General features: G+C 46.4%; 1 protein-coding gene across 4 annotated transcripts in view; it reads right to left on the minus strand.

Moving 5' to 3' along the window:
* ADCK1 (aarF domain containing kinase 1) overlaps positions 1-18,802 on the minus strand; it is a 110,811-nt gene extending 92,009 nt beyond the window's left edge. For all 4 annotated transcript variants that reach the window (XM_060126807.1, XM_060126722.1, XM_060126560.1 and 1 more), the window contains exons 1-3: positions 18,707-18,802; positions 8,726-8,871; positions 6,631-6,714 (exon numbers count right to left, since the gene is read on the minus strand). In XM_060126807.1, the coding sequence (XP_059982790.1) occupies positions 6,631-6,714; positions 8,726-8,860 (219 nt within the window). In that variant the 5' untranslated portion in view covers positions 8,861-8,871; positions 18,707-18,802. The remainder of the gene's footprint in view (positions 1-6,630; positions 6,715-8,725; positions 8,872-18,706) is intronic.
* Between the last annotated feature and the right edge of the window lie 3,160 nt (positions 18,803-21,962).

Consider the following 21,962-nt stretch of genomic DNA (forward strand, 5'->3'; position numbering starts at 1 on the left):
TTTGGTTCCACTTTCTATCCAACTTGGTGCTTTCCCCCAGGTTGCAAGTGGATAAAAAGGGAGACAACCAAGTATAAAGTGCAAAGAACATGAGATTGGGCAAGATCTGGATGTCCAAGACCAAGTCTGCGATCTGCCAAGACCTGCAGGGGGCTGGGGGGTGGCTGAAGAAGTAACACCCTGCTCTGGGCCTCCAGTTCCACATGTGACCATTAGAGGTTTGAGTTAGCTGATGCCAAAGACGTCTTTCCCAAGTTCAATGGAATGATTATAAATAGCCATCACCTTCCCTCAGCTCCTTATTCTGCTCCTCTGACCAATACCCACTGGTCAGAGGTGGAGTCCATTTTCCCCCAAAATACCCTACCACATGCCATAATTCTAAAGGTAGACAGCACATGACTCCTCCCTCTAAATGCAGATTTCAGTAATGCTGAAATTGTCAGCCCATATTCAAGCCCGAAGCAGCCTGTGTCCCTATACAAGGTCAGGTGTAAAGGTTAGCAGGATTTAATGGGCACAAAAGGTTCTTACAGCAAAGTTAAAGCTACCTCCCCTTCCGAGGGTAAGTGCTGCAGGTAAGCCTCCTTTCACTAAGTTTCAGGCAAGCACATGGAGGGAGCCCCATCAGAGGTGTAAGGCTCCTGACCTCTCTCTTCCCTCTCCCTCCCTCCCTCCCTTCGGGAGGAGGAATCCTCAACTGGATTGGTGAGTTTGGGAGAAGAAACAGCTCACCTCTTCCTCTCTCCTCCCCTTTGGGATCTGCAAACCTGCAGAACACTGGTATTCAGTCCCTCCCTGCCCTAAGAGGCAGGCCCCCATCTGAGAGGCTTGTCCTGCCATGTCTGTGCCTGGGTAGGCAAGTCTATCAAACTCAGGGGTGAAGTTCAACAAGCCCACTTGTTCACAGGCCCAAGACATGTGATCCAGCCGAACATTTACCAGTAATAAAGCTGACATTTTGATCTCTACCTGGCAGAGTCCTGCATCTCCTTGGTTCTGCTTCTTGGGCAAAGAGGAAAAGAGTATTTACATCTTTACCTCCTAAGCCCAAATATTTATTAAGTACCGTAGTAACTAATATGACGCACACATACTGCACACCTGAAGCATCCCAGGAAGCATACCACGGGAGCCCAGTGACCTGCTCCATAAACAAGAAACTGAATTCAGCTAAAGATTCCCAGTCACAGCAACAATCAAGGTCCCCTCCCTATATTAGGGCTCCCATTAAGAAAGGAAAAGGCACATGTGATTTCTCTCACTCTCTCACTTTATCCTCTCCACCCACATACACGTACACACACACACACACACACACACACACACACACACACATACCACTTTTTTACTCATTGTCTAACTCAAAGCAGAAGCTCAGAAAATATTCAGTAACTGATGACTTGAAGCATTCTCATTCATTAACGGCTTAACAAAACTTTACTCTAGAACTTTCCAGGGCTCCCTACTGTCCATGGTATAAAACTTGGCCTTTAGTCCCTCTGCAACCTACCTCTAATTCTGTTTGCCAGTATAACCCTTCACTCACTCATAACCTAGTCTCCAGTTACACTGAACTACTCTCTGCTTCTTATAGACAATCGCCAAAATTTTACCCATCAACCTCAGCCCAGATCACCTTGTCCCCAATGCTACATGTTTCTATCTTATGCATCTATCCAAACCCAGCTCAAATACCCCCTTAATTCATCTTGAGCCACTCTCTCTGCTCTTGTATGCCTTAGGGGTGTTAACTAATTTGGGCTATACTAGGGTTTAACAAATAAGTGAATATATTGTAGATAATAGGCATTCTCACTGTTGGAGAAATAAGTTACATATAAGGAAGGGGAGAAGGCTATAATGAACTCTGTGAGTTTAGATTGAAATTAGAGGTATCAGCATGAACTCATGTTTTTTTAATAGACAGATGTGTTTATGCATGAGTTAAGTATACATCCATATGTTTCCTAGCTATGTCTCCTGGAAGAGCCTAGAAACAACAGCACCCCAGTAGCAACATGCATCCACATCTTGGTTTCTGAATACCATTCTCCAATAAAAGGAATCAGGGCTCCTTGGAGAAGTGACTGATTCCAGGGATTGGGCAATGAAAATACAAGATGAGCCTGGGGCAACTTGTGGTACCAGAAAGTTAAGACAGTGCTTAAAAAATGATGGGGCATATCAAAAGAGCACAGGAGACAACCTGAAGAAGCTCCCAATGGCCAAAGTCAGAACAATTTGAGTGATAAAAAGAAATAATGATTATTTTGGACTCTAATCCATAGAATAAAATAAATATCCATGAGTTGATACTGATAAAAATAAACAAATAACTGATTGAGAAGGGACAGCTATTTCTTGTAGGATAATTCCAATTAATACATGTAAAAATAAGAAAAATAGAAAATAATTAACTTGTTCATTAAAATGGTAAGGAGCCATCAAGGCAAACTGTGCTTCTAGATCTCCTCTCTGGCTGGTTAAATAACCCACAGTATTTAATTAAGTAAAGCTTCTCATCTCTGTTCTTACAAACTTAGCTGGGGCAAAGACCCACTTTACAGTTAGGGAAGTAGAGGTGTTAGGTGACAGACCAGGAGCTCTAGGTCCAAAATGGCTCACATTCTACCCAGCACCATCATTCTATCTCCTCATCCTCCATGGGCCTTGGAATTTCTGAATTTCATTTCTTTCCTTGAGTTACTGGTCCTTCTGTGACCTATCAAAACACTGATTACGCTTCCCCAAGAGTTTATCAGAACTCATTTGGCTGCAAGGAACAGAAAACTGAACTCAAAACATCTTAAACAAAAAGAGAATTTCCTGGCATAAATAACTGAAAAGTCCAGTGGGAGTCTAGCTTAGGACTCAAATATATCTCTCCACAATACTGGCTCCATTCACAGATGGGCTCTCCCCTCGTGGTGGCAAAATGGCTGCCAGCAGCTCTAAGCCAACATCTGATACTCTCAGCTAATCCAGCAGAAAAGACAGTGTCACAGGAGTCGGGACACCCCCAAAAGTCCTGGAGCTGATTTAAGTTCACTGACCAGCACTGGCTTAGATACTCATCCTTGAATCAATCACTAGGGCCAGAGGAATGGACTACACTGATAGCCAAAGTCACATGCCCACCCTGAGGGTGGGGGGAGCTACACTCAAACCTCAAGGCATGTATATGAGATAGGAGTGGTTCCCCAAAGGAAAGTTTAGATGCTGCTCCCTAAAACAAGAATGGCTCCTGTGCTGCAAAATTAACACATGTCCACTACACCTCGACTCCTTGGTCAGAATCAACTCAGTCCTGCCTCCTCCAGCCCATCGTCTGGACATCTGTACCAGCAGTGACTTCTTTCTGCTTCAGGCACAGGCAAGTTCACACCCGTCCTTTCTGGGCACCAGGAGTCTCGTTCTCCAAAGCACCTGGGTCCCGTCCCACGCCCTCACTGCCTAGCAAAGTGCCACTGTGCCCCTAGAAAACACACCTTCATGCTGGCTCCCACCCCCTCTCGAAGCAGAGCTGAGTCACTGCGATCCCAGCCAGCTGAGCACTAACCTTGAAAGTGCTTCTCGAAGTCACTGCCTGCCAAGCTCCTGGCTCTGGCGCACTCCGGGACCTGGGGACACTGGCTTAACAGGTGAGATAATTATGTTTTACCCGTCACTCACTTCTTTATCAGTCTCACAGACCAGAACAGATAAGTGCTCCGATGCAAGAAAACACTTCTGCGGTATTTACTTGTGCTCTTTAGTGCTGGCCGGCTCTCCCTTCCCAGGCACAACTCCCAGGGACCAGCCTGCACCCTGCTATCTGGTGCCAGTCACCACGCGCTGCTGCTCTCTTGTCAACTGCCAGACTGTACTTTCCTAACTGCATTCCCCCAAGCTTCTCCAGGACCTGCAGCACCACTGCTTTCCAGATGACTTACACATGAAGGGCAACTGTCTTCACGACATCCATCCCCCTGTCTGCTCTGCAGATTCCCCAAGGCAGAGGGCTTGCCCCTGTGCCCTGGCCTGGACCTCTCTGCAAAATGTGGCTCTGGTGGGTTCCAAGGCCCATAGCATTGGTTAGATGGAGAAAAGGGGGTAGGGAAAAGCAGGGGGCATTAGGTCTCAGAGACAAGGACTTTGAGATCTTCCAATACAAACTAACATTTCATTCATTCAACAAACCTTTATTTAGGAGCTACTGTGTCCTGGGTACTGTAGTAGGTGCTGCAGAAGTGAAGATACACAACATAGACCAAGTCTCTTTCCTCATGGAGCATACCTTCTAGTAGACATCTGACTTATTTTTGATACCTGCTTTATTTACGTTTACATTCACAACACACTGTCTCAGATACTATCCATAAAATTCTCAGTAAGTGGTATAACTATCTGTAGTCCACAGACCTCAAAAGTTTGAATGACCTTCTCAAAGCCAAGGCACAAACTCAGGTCTTCTGACTACAAACCTTACTCTCTTTCTGGGGTCTCTCCCAAGGCAGGGAGCTAGCAGGGTACAGCCTGGCATTGAGACAGACATTAACTCAACTCAGTCCCAGGCATCACTGCTAGAGATAGGAGATGTAAAAAAGAGAGACCCATCCCTGATCTAAAAGAATTTATGGTCTAAAGAGAGAGAAAGACACATAACCAACTATCATCTATGACAGGAATAAAGAACATAGAGTGGTTAAATCCAAATAGGAAGATCTCTCTGGAAAGATATACAAGAAATAATGATCACCTCCAGGCAGAAAAACTGGGTACCTGAGAAACAGGGATAGGAGGGTCATTTTTTATGTTCAAATATTATATATTTTGAATTGTGTACCATTGAATTTACTTCTCATTAAATGACACTGTGAGGATGCAATCAGCCAAATGCTGAATGTAGGAAATTCCACAGGATAAATGATCTGGTTTCTTCAACAAGCAAATAGCTCCCCCAAAAAGCAGGGAGGGGAAATATTATAGACTTAAAAAGATTTAGGAAACATCAGCCAAACATAATATATGAACGTTGTTTGGATACAGATTTGAATCAACTTAAAAAAGAAATTTTGGGGACAACGTGGAAGGTTTTTTTAAAAATAAATTTATTTATTTATTTATTTATTTTTGGCTGTGTTGGGTCTTTGTTGCTGCCCGCGGGCTTTCTCTAGTGGTGAGCGGGGGCTACTCTTCCTTGCAGTGCACGGGCTTCTCATTGCGGTGGCTTCTCTTGCTGCAGAGCACGAGCTCTAGGCACACGGGCTTCAGCAGTTGTGGCATGCGGGCTCAGTAGTTGTGGCACACGGGCTCTAGAGCACAGGCTCAGTAGTTGTGGCTCACAGGCTCTAGAGCACAGGCTCAGTAGTTGTGGCTTATGGGCTCTAGAGCACAGGCTCAGTAATTGTGGCACACGGGCTTAGTTGCTCCGCGGCATGTGGGATCTTCCTGCACTAGGGCTTGAACCCCTATCCCCTGCATTGGCAGGCGGATTCTTAACCACTGCACCACCAGGGAAGTCCCAAAAAGGAAGATTTGAATATGGACTAGCTACTAGAGGTTATTAAGGAATTATAATCAATTTTGTTAGGTATGATCATGGTACTGTAGTTAAGGTTTTTTTAAGGTCCTTATCTGCTAGAGATAAATTCTGAAGTATTTACAAATGAAATAATATGATGCCAGAGATTTGTTTTTAAATATTTCAGCAAAAAATAATAATAAATAAATAAATGAATAAAGAAGTAAATGAAGGAATGAATAAATAAAGGGAAGAGTAGATGAAACAAGACTGGCAAAAGGTTGATAATTTCTGAAGCTGGATGACAGTTCCATAGGGGCTCATACTACTCTACCCTTATGGATGGTTGAAATTTCCATAATGAAAAGTTTAAATAAAAATTTAAAAATTAATTATTCCAGCCACCTAGGATGACTGAGGAGGTAAGTGTCACAGAGGAAAGGTATTTGAGCTGAGTCCTGAAGGATGACTAGGAATTTTCTAAGGGGCAAAGGGCCTTCCAGGCTGAGTAAAGATACACAGATCTATCACAAACCTCTCTCTGGGAGAACCAAAGTTATATACACTTGACCTCAAGCTCAACTTACATCCCACACAAGTGCCCTCTTGCTTAATCCCCCAACTCTCTGGGACATGTAGACATAGCACCAAAATCAACCATCCTGTTCCAAATGAGAACAGAGTGTGTGGTCGGCAGCTCCACTCAGAGACCTACAAGAGGCCCCGGCGTAGCCTTCAGAGGACAGGAAGGCAATTAACCTCTCTCAACTGGGTTTTGCCTGACAAGGCAGTTTAGAAGCCAGCTGAGTTATCTCAGGGACAGAGCCTTCATTCCTCCTGAGTCATCCCAGACGCGTGCCCTCCCCAGACACACACACCAGCCTCCCCAGCAGCACCTTATAGATTTATAACCTCAGTACTGGGGGGTCCAGCTTGATGGCAGCTTGGCAGCCCAGCCCACGGGCACTAAAACACGCCCCCTCCTTCCTCCCAAGCCCCCAGCCTCAATCCCTACACTGCCCCCGCCCACCTCCAGCTGCACTCAGGAAGCTTGCTGGCTTTGCAGTCACTTCAGGACTTATCCAGGCCTGGCCTAGCTCAGATGGGTCCCACAGGTCCCTTACCTTGGATCGAAGCTGCAAGTATTCCTCTGAACCATAGGGGACACTCCTCAAGGAGGTAAGATAGTCGTAACTGATGGCAGCTGTCTGTGAACCAAGGAAGAGGAAGGCTTAGCACCAGACATCAAATATTACTCCTCTGTCCAAGGCCTGCAGCTGCAGTCCCCTGACACAGGTGGTATGTCTAGAGAAGCAGTCCAACCTCTAAGAGGCCCTGCTCCCAGATTTCGATCTGGCTGGCTTCTTCCTGTCATTCAAGGCTCTGTACAAATGCTACCCCTGCAGAGACCCTCAATCTAAAGTTACCCCCATCCACCAGGAACTCCCAATTATTTATTATAGCAAACTACCATCCAAAATTACCTTGCTCATTTGTTTCCTTGTATATGGATGGTTTCCACTTCACTAGAAATTAAGCTCTATAAGCTCAGGGGCATGTCCTTCCTGTTCATCATCGTATCCCCTGCACCTTTCACAGTGCCAGGCTACTCTTCATTGCGGTGCACAGGCTTCTCGTGGTGGCTTCTCTTGTTGTGGAGCACGGGCTCTAGGCATATGGGCTTCAGTAGTTGTGGCACACGGGCTTGGTAGTTGTGGCTTGCAGGCTCTAGAGCGCAGGCTCAGTAGTCGTGGCGCACAGGCTTACAGGCTTAGCTGCTTCACGGCATGTGGGATCTTCCCAGACCAGGGCTCGAACCCATGTCCCCCTGCATTGGTAGGTGGATTCTTAACCACTGTGCCACCAGGGAAGCCCTAGATTGTTTTTTTGACCCATTCATGTGAACACTCCTCAGCCAGAAGGTCCTTCAAAGCTGCACCTGTAGGGGCTTCCCTGGTGGTGCAGTGATTGGGAATCTGCCAGCTAATCCAGGGGACATGGGTTCGAGCCCTGGTCTGGGAAGATACCACATGCCGCGGAGCAACTAGCCCCGTGAGCCACAACTACTGAGCCTGCGCGTCTGGAGCCTGTGCTCCACAACAAGAGAGGCCACGATAGTGAGAGGCCCGCGCACTGCGATGAAGAGTGGCCCCCTCTTGCCACAACTGGAGAAAGCCCTCGCACAGAAACGAAGACCCAACACAGCCAAAATAAATAAATAAATAAATAAAATTTTAAAATATATACATTAAAAAAAAAAAAAAAGCTGCACCTGCATGGGACAGTTCGTTTCTACCCCTAAGACATATAAGATAATGCTGGGCCCAAAAAAGGCATTCAGCAAACACTTAGGAATCACTACATATGCCATGGCCTGTTTATCTATTTGCTAATCTTGAGTCTATGACCCAGTTTATGTTAAGGAGCAGGCACCACATCTGAGCCAGGCTGGGAAGAAGACGGGACAACACTGAGTATTAAGGAAATGATTAGACAACAGCCCAGACAGACTGTGCATCAGAGTGTCTCTACACCGAGGGGAAGAAAGCATGGGCTCATCCTGCAGCAGACAAAGGAGGAAAGAAAGCAGGACGCATGTGGCACTCTACCCACCAACGGAGCAATTATGTAGGGCTGCCTGGAACAGCCACTTTCAGCAGAGTTAAAGAGGATGCGATCACACCAGAACGATGTTCCTGAACCACTGGAGAAAGCCTCTAACAGTCAAATATTCAATTCAGATTCTGTTAGTTTGGAGCTTGGAGGGGATCGGCAAAGTTCTTCGCGGCATAGATACTCAGAGCATGAGCCCTGCATCACGAACCATTCACGAGCTCACTGGAGGCAGCCCAAGTTTTCTGGTAGAATTTAATCAAAGCTGCAAAGCTCTCTTTCCATGTGTTTCCTGAGAAGACCGCCTCCTGAGTCTGTCACTAAAATAAGGTAAGGAGGTTCTGTAAAGGTAAAGGCTTCAGAACAGAGACCCCATGCAATACCACTCTGTTTAACTTCAGGATGCCAGAGGCTGTGTGAACAGGGATACAGGCACACAGGGGTGCACACCCATGCCTGTGCAACTGTGTAGTGGGAGCTTCACACGTGTAAGGGTACATGTGAATCTCCACATATGTGTGACTGGCAGGTACATCTGCTACATGTATGAACACCTGCAAGTAATACTGCAGTTCCTCTGCCCCTCCCAAAAGGTGAAGAACCTACCGTGGCAACTGCTCTGCCCACCCTGACAGCGCCAAAGTCGTTGAGGTCCAAGTACTTGTTGCTGTAGAGGTAGACGCCAGAGGCGGCAAGAGCCATGCTGGTCCACGAAGCAAGCTTGAGAGCCCTCCGGGCCATGTCCCCAGACCCTGAAGAAGGAAAGCAGAGGAAGAGGAGCAGTTAAGAGTTTCCCAGGTGGTCAAATTCAAATCCGGGCTCTGCCACTTAGACTGCATGATCTTCAGTCATTTCCTCAATCTCGCTGCACCTGTGTTTCCTCATTTGTAAAACAGGAGGATACCTACCTCAAAAGCTGTTGGGATAAGATGAGATCGTGTATGTGAAATGCTTAGCACAGTACCCAGCATAAGTCAACTGTCAAAGTCATTCTTCCTTCAACAGTACCAGGCACTGTTCTAGGCACTAGGGAGAGAGCCAAGAAAACAGACAACGTTCTTACAGTCTAGAGGGGATGACAGATCACAAGCAAACAGACATGTATTAGAATAGCAGCAGGTATTCAGTGCTGAGAAGAAAATCAAAGTGGGTAAGAGGAAGGATGACGAATATGTGATGAAGGATGCTGTTTTAGATAAGAGAAGCGAGTGCGTGTTAACGACTCTTACGGAAACTATGACTGGACCACTAAGCACACAAAGGCGTCATTAGCCCCCTATGCCCAGGTCAGAAGTAACCACAGCCAAGATGGCAGCTGGTCAGAGCAGCCAGGTAAGCCCTCCACATCTGACTGATTTTCAAAATATTTATTTTAATTAGAATAGACAGCCCCTTTTCTAGACTGTAAGCTCCTTGAGGGCAAACACCATGGCTGTTACTACTTGTCCACTCACAGCCCTCCAGGCTGCTTTCTGGTTAGGGGCTCAAGGTCCACCTGCTGATTTGCTCCGTTTCACCAAACTCACACTCCCATTCAGTGGGACCAAGTGGGCTCCCGGCTCCCTTTCCCCACCCTACTTGTACTGCTCAGCGTGCCAGGTGGCTGCACAGACAGTCTTTGGGGCCACTGTAGCCAGTGGGCAGATTCCCCTTCAATTCCTAGGAATTCTATATCAGAATAAAGTCCTTGACCACAGCTGCAGCTGCCAGTGGAGAAGTCCCACCCAGAAGGGCCACCATCAAGCCACCTGCAGCTGCAAACCCGGCACAAATGCAGCAGGAAAATGTAGGTCATCACCCTGTTTGCTTCTGCCCTGGACTCAGTCTGTGACCATCCCCTCCCTGCTCTGTGCCTCTGTTTCCCCTTTGTATGGAAACAATTGCTCCAAACAGCCTGGTCTGCATTTTCTTTAAAGTCTATCTTGACTCATGCCTCATAATATAGTCACAGATTTTTTTTAAGTATCCACAGGGACATATTTTTCCATTCTTTTACTTCCAACTTACACTTTATACTGTTTCTCTAAATAGCATATAGTTGATTTTGTTTGCATTTAACAGAATCACTTATGTATTTGGATTTAATTTTACCATCTTCTGTGCTTTCTATATTCCTACCTGTTCTGTTTCTTTTTCTCTCCTTTCTTGACTTTTCTGGACCCAGTTCTTTTTATAATCCCATTGTTTTTCCCTTTGCAGTGTTCTTTTCTTGGCCAGCATTTCTAAAGTGTGGTCAGAGGATCTCTTAAAAAAAATAAATATCTATCTGGGTGCCATTTCAAAAATGTAGATTTCTACTAGACTCACGGACATAGAAAGCAAGCTTATGATTACCAAAGGGGAAAGTGGGGGAAGGGATAAATTGGGAATGTGAGATTAACAGATACACGCTACTATATATAAAATAGATAAACAACAAGGACCTACTGTAAAGCATAGGGAACTATATTCAATATCTTATAATAACCTATAATGGAAAAGAGTCTGAAAAGCAATATATATGTATAACTGAATCACTTTGCTATATACCTGAAACACTGTAAATCAACTATACTCCAAAAAAATAATAATAATGATAATGATGTAGCAAAGTAAAAAAAAAAAAATGCAGATTTCTGAAGTCCACCCCTTGGCCCACTGAATCATCAAAGCTGGGGGTAGGACTCAGGAATCTTCATTTTAATAGGAAATATAATGGGTTATTTTTATGCAAAGTTTGAGAACCACTCTTCTAAATATTTCATTTTTAATAAAGAAAGGCTTCATATGTTCAAATTCATCAGTGAAACCATGCCCCCTTCCAAGTTTATCCTACCCACTCGCAACCCCAGATGACTGCATTCACCCCACAAGGATGACTGCAAGCAATTTTTTTTTGTTTGTTTTTTGGCTGCATTGGATCTTCGTTGCTGCACGCGGGCTTTCTCTAGTTGCAGTGAGCAGGGGCTTCTCATTGTGGTGGTGGATTCTCTTGTTGCAGAGCACGGGCTCCAGGCACATGGGTTTCAGTAGTTGTGGCATGTGGGCTCAGCAGTTGTGGCTCGCGGGCTCTAGATCTCAGGCTCAGTAGTTGTGGTGCATAGGTTTAGTTGCTCCGCAACATGTGAGATCTTCCTGGACCAGGGCTTGAACCCGTGTCCCCTGCATCAGCAGGTGGATTCTTAACCACTGCGCCACCAAGGAAGTCCCATGCAAGCAATTTTTTTTTTTTTGCAGTACACGGGCCTCTCACTGTTGTGGCCTCTCCTGTTGCGGAGCACAGGCTCTGGACGCACAGGCTCAGCGGCCATGGCTCACGGGCCCAGCCGCTCCGCGGCATGTGGGATCTTCCTGGACCGGGGCACGAACCCGTGTCACGAACCCGTGTCCCCTGCATCGGCAGGCGGACTCTCAACCACTGCGCCACCAGGGAAGCCCAGCAAGCAATTATTTTTAAAGGGATAATTTAAGAAACTCATTTCTTTCACTAAAAGCAAATGCTCTGGCCCAACTCCTGGGAGCAGTTCCTAACTGTGCAAGAAAGGGGTTTATAAACAAAAAGAATAAATTAAACCTTGCTTTGCGGTGTCCCCTTTCTCTACATCTTCTTTGTTTTATGAAAACTTCCCTACCCCATCCCTCGTTCCTTTCAGATGAGAGAGAGCACGGTGGTTGAGAATGAGCACTCCAGAATCCAGTGGGCCTGAGTTTGAGTCCCGACACCATCACTTACACATTGGGTAAGCAGGGGCAGACTGCTAACTCTCTCTCAATCCCATGACCTTGTCTGTAACATGGGGATGATCATAGCAGTGCCTACTTGATGAGGTGGTGAGGAATGAGGAAATCATGCAAAATGTTTAGCAAGGTGTCACCTACACAGTAAGAACACAGTAGCAATTACTATTGTTGGGAGCCTTGGACCAAAACCGCCCACCCTGGCCAGGCACTGTAATAACCACTTGCATGAGTTGTCTCACAACAGGAGGTCCCAATAAGGAGCAGCATACTGACAAGCTGCCACCAAAGAAGAATTGGGGAGGGGCCAAGAGAAGGGAGGAGACCCCCGCCCATAATATGTCCTGCCAACCTCCCAGAAACCCTCACGCGGGAAACCATCTTGGCTGAGAGATGCACGTGCCACCAGGAAGGACCCTGAGTCAGACCAAATATGAGCACAAAGAAGATGATTGGCCAGAGACTACCCGGAAGGCTAAAACCCACCCCCCCGCACCATAAAACCTGAGACCACAAGCCACGTGGCAGAGCAGTCCTCCTGGGTTCCCTTACCCTGCTGCTCTCCGCTGCAGTGTCCCTTCTCAATAAAGCCCTTTGTTTTGTCAGTACGTGTGTCTCCTTGGACAATTCATTTCCGAGTTAGACAAGAGCCCACGCCCGGACCCTAGAAGGGGTCCCCCTCCAGTAACAGTATTGCCACCACCGCCATTGTGGTTGTTGTTATTCTGTCTTCACCCAATGCCAGGCTTAGTAAAGGATCTTATTACTCCCCTATCAACTTCTGCATGCCCCACTTCTAGCATCTTGGCAGTCCCCCACCTAGCCCTACCTTTTCATCTTGCTCTCTACACCCTCAGCCTGTAGTATTTTCTATCGAAAGGGGCAGCACGCTCAATGTCCCCTCCACCTTGTTTCTGCCAAGACACAGGTTGCCAGTTGGACCCGGACGCAGGCCTTAAATGAGGCTGAGTGCCCTCAACTCCTCACACATCTTCCTCCTTCAAGATCATCAGTTCGAAAAGGTCCATGAGGGGTGATCCAGGGACCTTCCTTGTGGGGCCTGCAGAAAAGCCCACACTAAGAAGGCAGTACAGAGCAACCGGTGGTCAGGAACTCAGCCTCTGGAGCCGGGAAGAGCCTCGGCTCTACTGCTCACCAGCTGTGTGACCGTGAGCAAACCACAACCTCTTAGAGCCTCCATTTACAAAAGAGGCTCTTGACAGTACCTACCTCATAGGGTCATTGTGGGAATTAAGTGAGATGCTGCTTTAACAGAATGCCTACCATGCTCAGTAAATGAGACTTCTTCTCCTTATTGTTATTTTAAACTTCATTTCTTCTTCTCTGAAAAGCTGAAGAGCTTATATAGAAGAACTCCTAGCACTCAGGGACCAGAATTCAGCGCAACCTTGTACAATTAATAAAGGAGGTCGGAGAAACCCGTCACATCTTGCCTGAACCATTCAACCATTCCCCATTCCAAACACTTCCCCACATCCCAGCCAACCTTCACTCTGCCACACAAGTCATCATCATCCTAACCCACAAGTGCATTCTTAACACTCTTACCTACCCACTCTCTATCAAAAAGTCCAAATTCTCTAGCAAGGCATTCAAGGCCCACCCCATTGTCATCCCAACCCACCTTTCCAGCTTCATCTCCCAAAATATCCCCCCACACTCAATCCCGCATTATCCCTCTATGAAGTTTTGTCAGCCAATCACTCAGAGTTCCCTGCTCCTTCCTCTCTGGTCTCATTGTACACTGATTTTACCTCTAATAATCTGGCTCTATATCTGCCTCTTCCACTAAATGCAAAGGGCAGAATTCACTAATAAATAATAAGGGAGTAAATAAGTCTGCTAAAAAAAAAAAGAGACTGAATGAATGAATGAGAGAGTGAAACTTTCCCCAGTCTATTCTCAACATGGAAACAAGTCAAACTCTGCATTCCTCTGCTCTAAACTCTCCAATGGCTCCCACCTCACTCAAAGTGAGACAGGAGGGAAGAGGACAGGGCACAACCTTTAAAAGAATGACACAGGGCTTCCCTGGTGGCACAGTGGTTGAGAGTCCGCCTGCCGATGCAGGGGACACAGGTTCGTGCCCCGGTCCGGGAAGATCCCACATGCCGCGGAGCGGCTGGGCCCGTGAGCCATGGCCGCTGAGCCTGTGTGTCCGGAGCCTGTGCTCCGCAACGGGAGAGGCCACAACAGAGATAGGCCCGTGTACTGCAAAAAAAAAAAAAAAAAAAGAATGACACAGCCATTGAGGATATGACATAAACTAGTTAGAACCAATTAGGTCCAAGATGGCAGAAGATTCGACTTCCAGTGGACCTTGAGTCTCATCATATGCTCATTGTGATACATTAGCTACATGACACACCCAAAGGCGCCATGACAGTTCAGAAGCTGATCATAAACGGCCAAAAAGTGGGTGATGATCTAATTCCTGGAAATCCCCACCCCTTCCCCGAAATGACTGGAATAATCCTCCCACTTACTGGCCTATGAAATTACTCAGCCCATAAAAACTAACCACCCCATATTTCAGGGTCTCTCGCCTTCTGAGACGGCCCACAATCTGTCTATGGAGTGTGTATCTCACTAAATAAACCTGCTTTCCCACTTAGTTCTCAGGCCAGAGCCCCCTTGCCTGCCTGCTTATGTTCCTCACAAGTGTCCTATATTAATGAATCTACTTCTTGCCTATCACTTTGCCTCTCACTGAATTCCTTCTGCGCTGAGATATAAAGAACCTGAGCTTCAGTAAGTCCTGACACCAGGTGAGTGACTTTAATTAAAAGACAGTGGGTTCGAGTCCCAGCCCGTGGGTTCGAGTCCCAATAGGAGTTTTGGCTGGATTCGACTCCCATCTGAGGTGCAATTGGGTTCGAGTCCCAATCTGAGGTATGTGGTTTCAAAAGAGCCAAGGCCTTGGCGTGACCTGAGAGGGCCTTCTTGATCTGACTCCCCAGTTCCCTCCAGGGTTTCAGGCCATTCCACTGTCCCCCCTTGCTCACTTCACCCCAAAGGCACCAGCCTCCCTGCTATTCCTCCAACACGCCAGGCACATTCCAGCCTCAGTGCTTTTGCACTTGCTATTCTCTCTGCCTAGAATAGGGGTCAGCGAACTTTCTCTGTAAAGGACCATATAGAAATATTTCTGGCTTTGCAGGCTATAACATCTCTGTTAGAACTACTCAACTCCGGCATTGTAGTGCAAAGCAAAAGACAGCCATAGACACTATGTAAAGTAATGGGTGTGGTCAGATTTGGCCTGCAGGCTATAGTTGGCCATAACCTTGCTTAGCACATGGAATAGGTGCTCCAAAAGTATTTACTGAATGAATGAATGGGTAAACTATACCCTATGAGACCTGTACAGAGTCAGTAACAACACAGATTCCCAGGTGAGAATCACAAACTTGAGTTGCCAATTCGACAGCCATCCTCCTCCAGTCACCCCCAACATCCCTCCCAGACTTCCCTCCCCGAACCCCATCCTCCTCAGGTTGCACCATCCTCCAGGCCTGTCCCTCTAGGTAATGAGGCCACCCCAGCCTTAAGCCCACCTCTGAGTGGGGAAGCAGCAGCAAAGCAGACACAACTCCCAAGACCCAGTTTTCATGCAAACGTCCTCAGTAATAAAAGAGGTGGAAATTGAAAAACATAAAACAGATGATATAGGAGTCAAACTGTGTCTAAATAGACTGGAGCTGGAGTTTTCCATAAGGTGTCAGTGAGTCTTTAACATGTAAATGAGTTGCTTTCCTCGGGGTAGCAATTTTAAAAGACCCTGTCAGCCGTGAAATATGTCTGTCAATGAAAAACCCCTTTCATTATTAAATCTTTTGCTAATGAATCACCTGCCCTGTTCTGTTTACTTGCGTTTTTTTGACTTTCACCTGAGTTGTTTCTCATAACAGCACATTCTTTTTTTTTGGTTGGGGGTGGGAGGGGGAGGTGCCTGGGGCCACTGGACCCTAAAACCTAACCATTAGATAATAATATTAGCAATAACTGATCTTTACACAGCCCTTTGCACTCATTATCTCATTAGTTATTCCACACAACCCAGTGAGGTGAGACAGATATTACTACCATCCCCAGGTATAAATGAGGAAACCAAGGAGCAGAGAGGGTGAGTGATTTGCCCCAGGTGGCTCAGCTGGTAAATGGCAGAGTAGACCTTCAGCCCTTTCTCTTTATGGCACGTGACCTTCCTGACAGGGACTTGCAGACCTCCCATCCCCAACATTCTTAACCCCATTCTCAAGTAACTGCTTCAGTCACTATGATTTCTGACCCTCTACCACCCCCAAACAGTGCCAGGCACAGGGAAGACACTGCTTGGCACCCTGGAAGTCAACAGCATGTCACACATCAACCAAAGCACCTCACTAGAAACCACCAATTCCAGGCTATGAAACATTCAGGAGAGCTGTGTTATTGTCAAATCAAGGATGAGCATGGAATCCATCTCGCTGGACCACAGGAAACATACTAGCAAGCATTGAGACAAGGCAAGAGGAGAGTCTGGGAAGTTCTACAAATTAAAAGTTGATGGTCAAATGAAATTCCACCCTCTGTGCAGAACTAAATAGGGAACCAAGCACTTACTGTTCACAAGGCTAGGCCTTTTCAGCTACTATCCACCTGCTGCCTCCTCCCCATGCCACATTACAGGACAGTAAGCCTAGAATCACCGCTCCCTGTTTGTTGCACAGGTGAGAATGGCCACAGAGGAGAGAATTTAGGGCTCCAATCCCATTAATCCCATAAAGTGACCACAGCTCCTCCTCCCATTTCCTAGAGAGACCGTTAGACAAACGAGCAGTATTTCTTTTGGTCTGCTCCCAAGACTGGAAAAGACCCAATAATACATTTGGAGACAGTGATCTGGTTTTCAGGGAAAATTGGTTACTGATGTAGATAAAAAGCAACCAAGTTGGATGATACCATCATGTTTCATATCAATGCTGAGGGATCATCTAGTTGACCTGAGCAGGTTTATAGCCTGCCCTGCCCTGCCCTACCCTGTAGATAGGAATGTAATCCAAATGTAATCACTCTCTTTCCTAGTGTTTGATGCCCAGAAGGTGATTCAATCAATATTGATTAAAGGAATCCCCAACTGATGCCGAAGTCCCAGAGTAGACAGGAAAACTAAATCTCATCCAGGCAAGGAATAGAATTCTCCACTTACTTCATCCAGAGATAGGGGGACTCAGGGAGAACAGTGGAAAACCAAGCACAAAGCGTGAGTAGCAGGTAAGAGAAGAGTGAGTGAGATTGTAAGCAGAAATGTACGGTGCCAAGTGCTTAAACATCTCATGTAACTCTCACAACTACATCCTGGGGTGCATCCTATTACAGCTTCATTCTACAGATCAGGAAGCTGAGTTTTAGAAAAGGTAAAAAACTTGACTGGGAAGCTAAGTGATGCAGCCAGAACTTGAATACAGGTGTGTCTGCTCCAGCCAAGAGAGCGCAAGGCGGACGAGAACAGGGCTTGCTGGGCCCTGAGGTGGGTCCCTGAAGTGCCTCTGATGTAGATAGCTAAACTGAGACGGCTTATTCAGTGAGTTGGGCGGGAGGGGGGGGGGGGGCAATGCATGAACCAAGCACTATTCTTGTCTTATAGGTCCCTTGTGTGACAAGAAAATAAGTGTATATCAGAAAGGGAAAAAATGTAAACTCTCCCAGCAGAGGTCAAAGTTTACATCCTGAGGGCTGCTGAGAAATGGCCAAAGATACAATATGATGTAACCCAGGAAAATTGACACAAGTGTAGACTACATGAAAATCTGTATATAATGTGGGGGAAGAAACAGTGAACAAAGTAATATGTACATGCTTACTATTGCTACCGAAGTTAAACTGGCAAGCCAGAACAGAAAGGCCCAGGACCAGGAGTGACGAGTTGGTGCTTTAAGTTCACAGGAATTTTTCCTACAAAACAGTGATATTCCAAAGTATGTTCCCAGACCAGCAGCATCCGTATATCCTAGGAGCATGTTAGAAATGTAAATGCTCGCTCCCCACCCCAGACCTACTGAATCAGAAACTTGGGGGATGGGGTCCAGGTTTCTGTGTTGTAACAAGCCCTCCAGGTGATTCTGATGCACGCTAAAGTTTGAGAACTACTGCTTAAAGAAAACGTGTGAAGGCACAGATAAAGTCTAATTCACTTTCAACTCCGCAAATACTTCCTGAGCAGCCACTAAGTGCTAAGGATCATGGTGGTGATCAATAAGTACTTGTTGAATCAAATGACTTCATAGTTAGTAGAAAGGAAATGCCACTTAACCTGGGGAGAGAGCTGTACTAGGCGTCTTCTATAGGCTGCTCTCCATACAGCGCTGTCATCAGCACACGTTTACTGTGCGATCCGGAAGCTCAGGGCCCCACCAAGCGCTATAGATACGGCGCGCTCCGGGGTCGCGCAGGCCCCTGCGGAGGGCAAGGATACCTGCGCGCCCCTGCTCTGATCCAGCCTGCGCTCCAGCCCCGGACACCTGCGCCTAGGAGCCCACAGACCACCAAGGCTGAGGAGGTCTGGGTGAGCCACCTGCTGCCTCCCTCCAGCTCCAGCTCTACCTACACGCAGGACTGCGCCACGCTTCCGCCCAATGGTGAGCCAGGCTGGAGAGTCGCGGCAGAGGTGATGGGGCACTGCCAGTCACCCGAGCCACGTGGCCGCGCGCCGGGCCCCGGATGATAAGGTCACCGGCCCAGGGTTCCCTCCCGGCTGGAGGCCCCAGCAGAGGCGGGCGCCGGGCGCGTCCATACTGGCTTACCCGCGCCCCGCGGCCCTGGCAGCCCGGGCTTTGCGCGGGCCTCCGAGGAGCTGCCCCTACTCACCCCGTGGGAAACAGAGACGCGGCGCCCGGCTTCCAGCAGCAGCCTAGTGGCGGGAGTTCGCGGGGAACTTTGCTTGCCGCCACCTCCGGATTGCTCTTAGTGAAGCCGGGGCGCCGCGCGGCCTGCCGGGAGTTGTAGTTCTTGGTTCCCTAAGCCGCGGGGACAAGGGCCAAAGAACAGCCGCGGGGGCCCTGGACCGCTCCACCTAGGGAGGCAGAGGGGTCACAGACACTCGACCTGTCAGATAGCCTGTTTCTTTGCCTGCGCTGCGGCCAGGATCCTTCCTGAAAACTTATTTTCAAGAAGCTATCCAAATTGGTCATAGATTTATGTTCAGTAGGAGGATGGAGTCGTGGGTTTGTGTATTACAACAGGCAAAGAAGAATTTTACTGACAGTTGCTGAATAGTAAGAAAGTGCTGATCGATCTTAGTCATTTTATCCCCCATTCATTCATTGACCTCTATTTACTGAATGTTTGTTTATAAGATGTACTTTGGAGACAATCATCAGACCTTCATTCCTTCTACAAACATCTCTTGAGCTACTTCGTGGGGGAACAGAGATGGGGTGGAAGATTGATCTATCAATTCAATGCAATTCTAATAAATTTTCCAACAGGATTTTCTCTGGACGTTTACAAGCTAAGCTAAAATTTACATGGAAAAACAAAGGACAAAGCATAGCCTAAACACTCTTGAAGAAGAGGAACATGTTTCAAGGACTTATCCTTACATATATCAACATTTATTATGAAGCTATAAAAATTAAGACTATGGGATATTAGTATAGGGATAGGCAGAGAGGGAAAATAAAACAGCCTAGAGAGCCCAAAAACAATCCAGGCACACGTGGAATCTTGATATATGACAGAGCTGGCATATGAGCTGAACCAACTGGTTCTCTGTTGGGCCCCTAACACAAAAAATTAATTCCAAATAGATTAAAGAATTTTAAAGGAAAAAGTAAAATCAGAACTTTTGAAGGAAAATATCCTACTATCTCAGGGAAGGGTTTATTAAATGACATCAGAAAAACGGTATGGAAAACTTTGATAAATTTGGATTACGTTAAAGTTAAGAACTTCCTCATCAAAAGGCATGAAGAAAAATACAAGCCACTAACTGGGAGAAGAAGTTGCAGTACAGGGCTACAGTACAGAGCTAGCAGTATTATAGAGTTGCATAATACAGCTGCCACCACCTCGAGTCTGCAATGTATAAGTGTTAAGATAAAAACAAAGGAATAATTTCTGGGCTTCCCTGGTGATGCAGCGGTTAAGAATCCAGCTGCCAATGCAGGGGACACAGGTTCGAGTCCTGGTCCAGGAAGATCCCACGTGCTGCGGAGCAACTAAAAGCCCATGCACCACAACTACTGAGCCCATGTGCCACAAGTACTGAAGCCCATGCACCTAGATCCCATGCTCCACAACAAGAGAAGCCACTGCAATGAGAAGCCCGAGCACCGCAGGGAAGAGTAGCCCCCGCTCGCCACAACTAGAGAAAGCCCGTGCACAGCAATGAAGACCCAATGCAGCCAAAAATAAATGAATTAATTTAATTAATTTTTTTAAAAAAAGGAATAATTTCCAAATGGTGTGATTTGTGTTAGAATAGAGGTATGAACAAAGTGGTATAGGAACATAAAGAAGGGAGCATTAATTTTGCCCGGGAGATTTTGAAATGCTTTGTAAACACAGACATGACTTATAGGCTGAGAATCAAATGTTGAACAGGGGCTACCTGGGAGAAGGGTGTTGGGGAGCAGACCAGGCATAGGAAAGTTCATATAAAAAAGCATAAAGATGAAGAATACAGTAAAAGACATAAAGACATTTAAATTAAAATGGAAAATTTTAAACCACAGAGAGAAAAAATATATTAAAAACTTAATATGTTTACTCTAATTGGACACTAACTTTAACTATGAAATTGTTACCAGCAGGCTAGCAGCTAACCCTGAGGAATGGGAATGGGGGAGGTGGGTCTGGAGTACTTTCAGTTTATACTGTACCCTTTTGTAATATTTGAATTTTTTACAGTGAATGTATGTATAACTTTTTTAATTAAAATTTAATTGTTTAAAATTTTTTTAATTTTTAATTTAGCAGGTTTCCAGTTCAACATGGTATGTTTAGTATACCCATTTAAATCCATGCCTGCCTAAAATCCCATGAAAATGACAGGAAAGCAATAAAAAAGGCATAAACCCCAAAAGGAACAAGAAAGGAGACAACAGCAGATAGAAAAAATTTAAAAATATATGTGGGAAACTCCAAAGCAGATAGGCGAGTGAGGCACTTTTAAACAAGCTAGTGCCTCAGTCCCAGCCCCAGAAATTCTGATTTTGGAGTCTGGGCCTCTGTAATTCTTAGAAAGTTGCCTTGGTGATTTTAATGGGCAGTTTAGTGGAAAGGCTCTGTCAAGAAGGCAGTTCAGAGCTTCCCTGGTGGCGCAGTGGTTGAGTCTCCGCCTGCTGATGCAGGGGACGCGGGTTCGTGCCCCGGTCCGGGAAGATCCCACATGCCGCGGAGCGGCTGGGCCCGTGAACCATGGCCGCTGAGCCTGCGCACCCGGAGCCTGTGCTCTGCAACAGGAGAGGCCGTAACAGTGAGAGGCCCGCGTAACGCAAAAAAAAAAAAAAAAAAAAAAAAAAAAAGAAGGTAGTTCATATAGTGAAAAGTGGGTAGATTGAGAGCAGTCTAGAGTTCTAGCCCCCGCAGAATCACCTGGAAAGCTTTAACAATCCTCCTGGGACACACCCTGGAGCTCTTAAATCCATTTTCCAGGGACAGAACCCAGATAGAAGGATTTTGCAGAGCTCCCCAGAGGATTTCCATGCACAGCCAAGGTTAAACACCACTGATTCACAGAATCTTGTTTGAACTGTGTGACTTAAAGCAAGTTTTCTCACTTAGCAGAGCTTTCATTTTCATCTTAATAAAATGGTGGTTTCCTTCTTGATAAAAGATATGAACTATCATCTGTCCTACTTACCTCAGAGGTTCTTGTGAGGATCAAGTGAGATGGTGTTTGTGCTTTGGAAACTGAATAGTGCTGTACAGATGTGTCCCATCACACTTAGAAGAAAATACAAACTCTTTACCCAACCCTCCCTTCTGCCCATGGCTGTTACCACTCCCTCTGTCTCCAGCCTTTGTTTCCCACCCATCTCCCCCAGCTCACACCACTCTAGTCACACCAGCTTCCTTTTTGTTCCTCAACCTGCCAATCTGCCTGCTCCCTTGAGGCCCT

This window comes from Lagenorhynchus albirostris, chromosome 1, assembly GCF_949774975.1.
Source record: "Lagenorhynchus albirostris chromosome 1, mLagAlb1.1, whole genome shotgun sequence".
Taxonomy (NCBI): Eukaryota; Metazoa; Chordata; class Mammalia; order Artiodactyla; family Delphinidae; genus Lagenorhynchus; species Lagenorhynchus albirostris.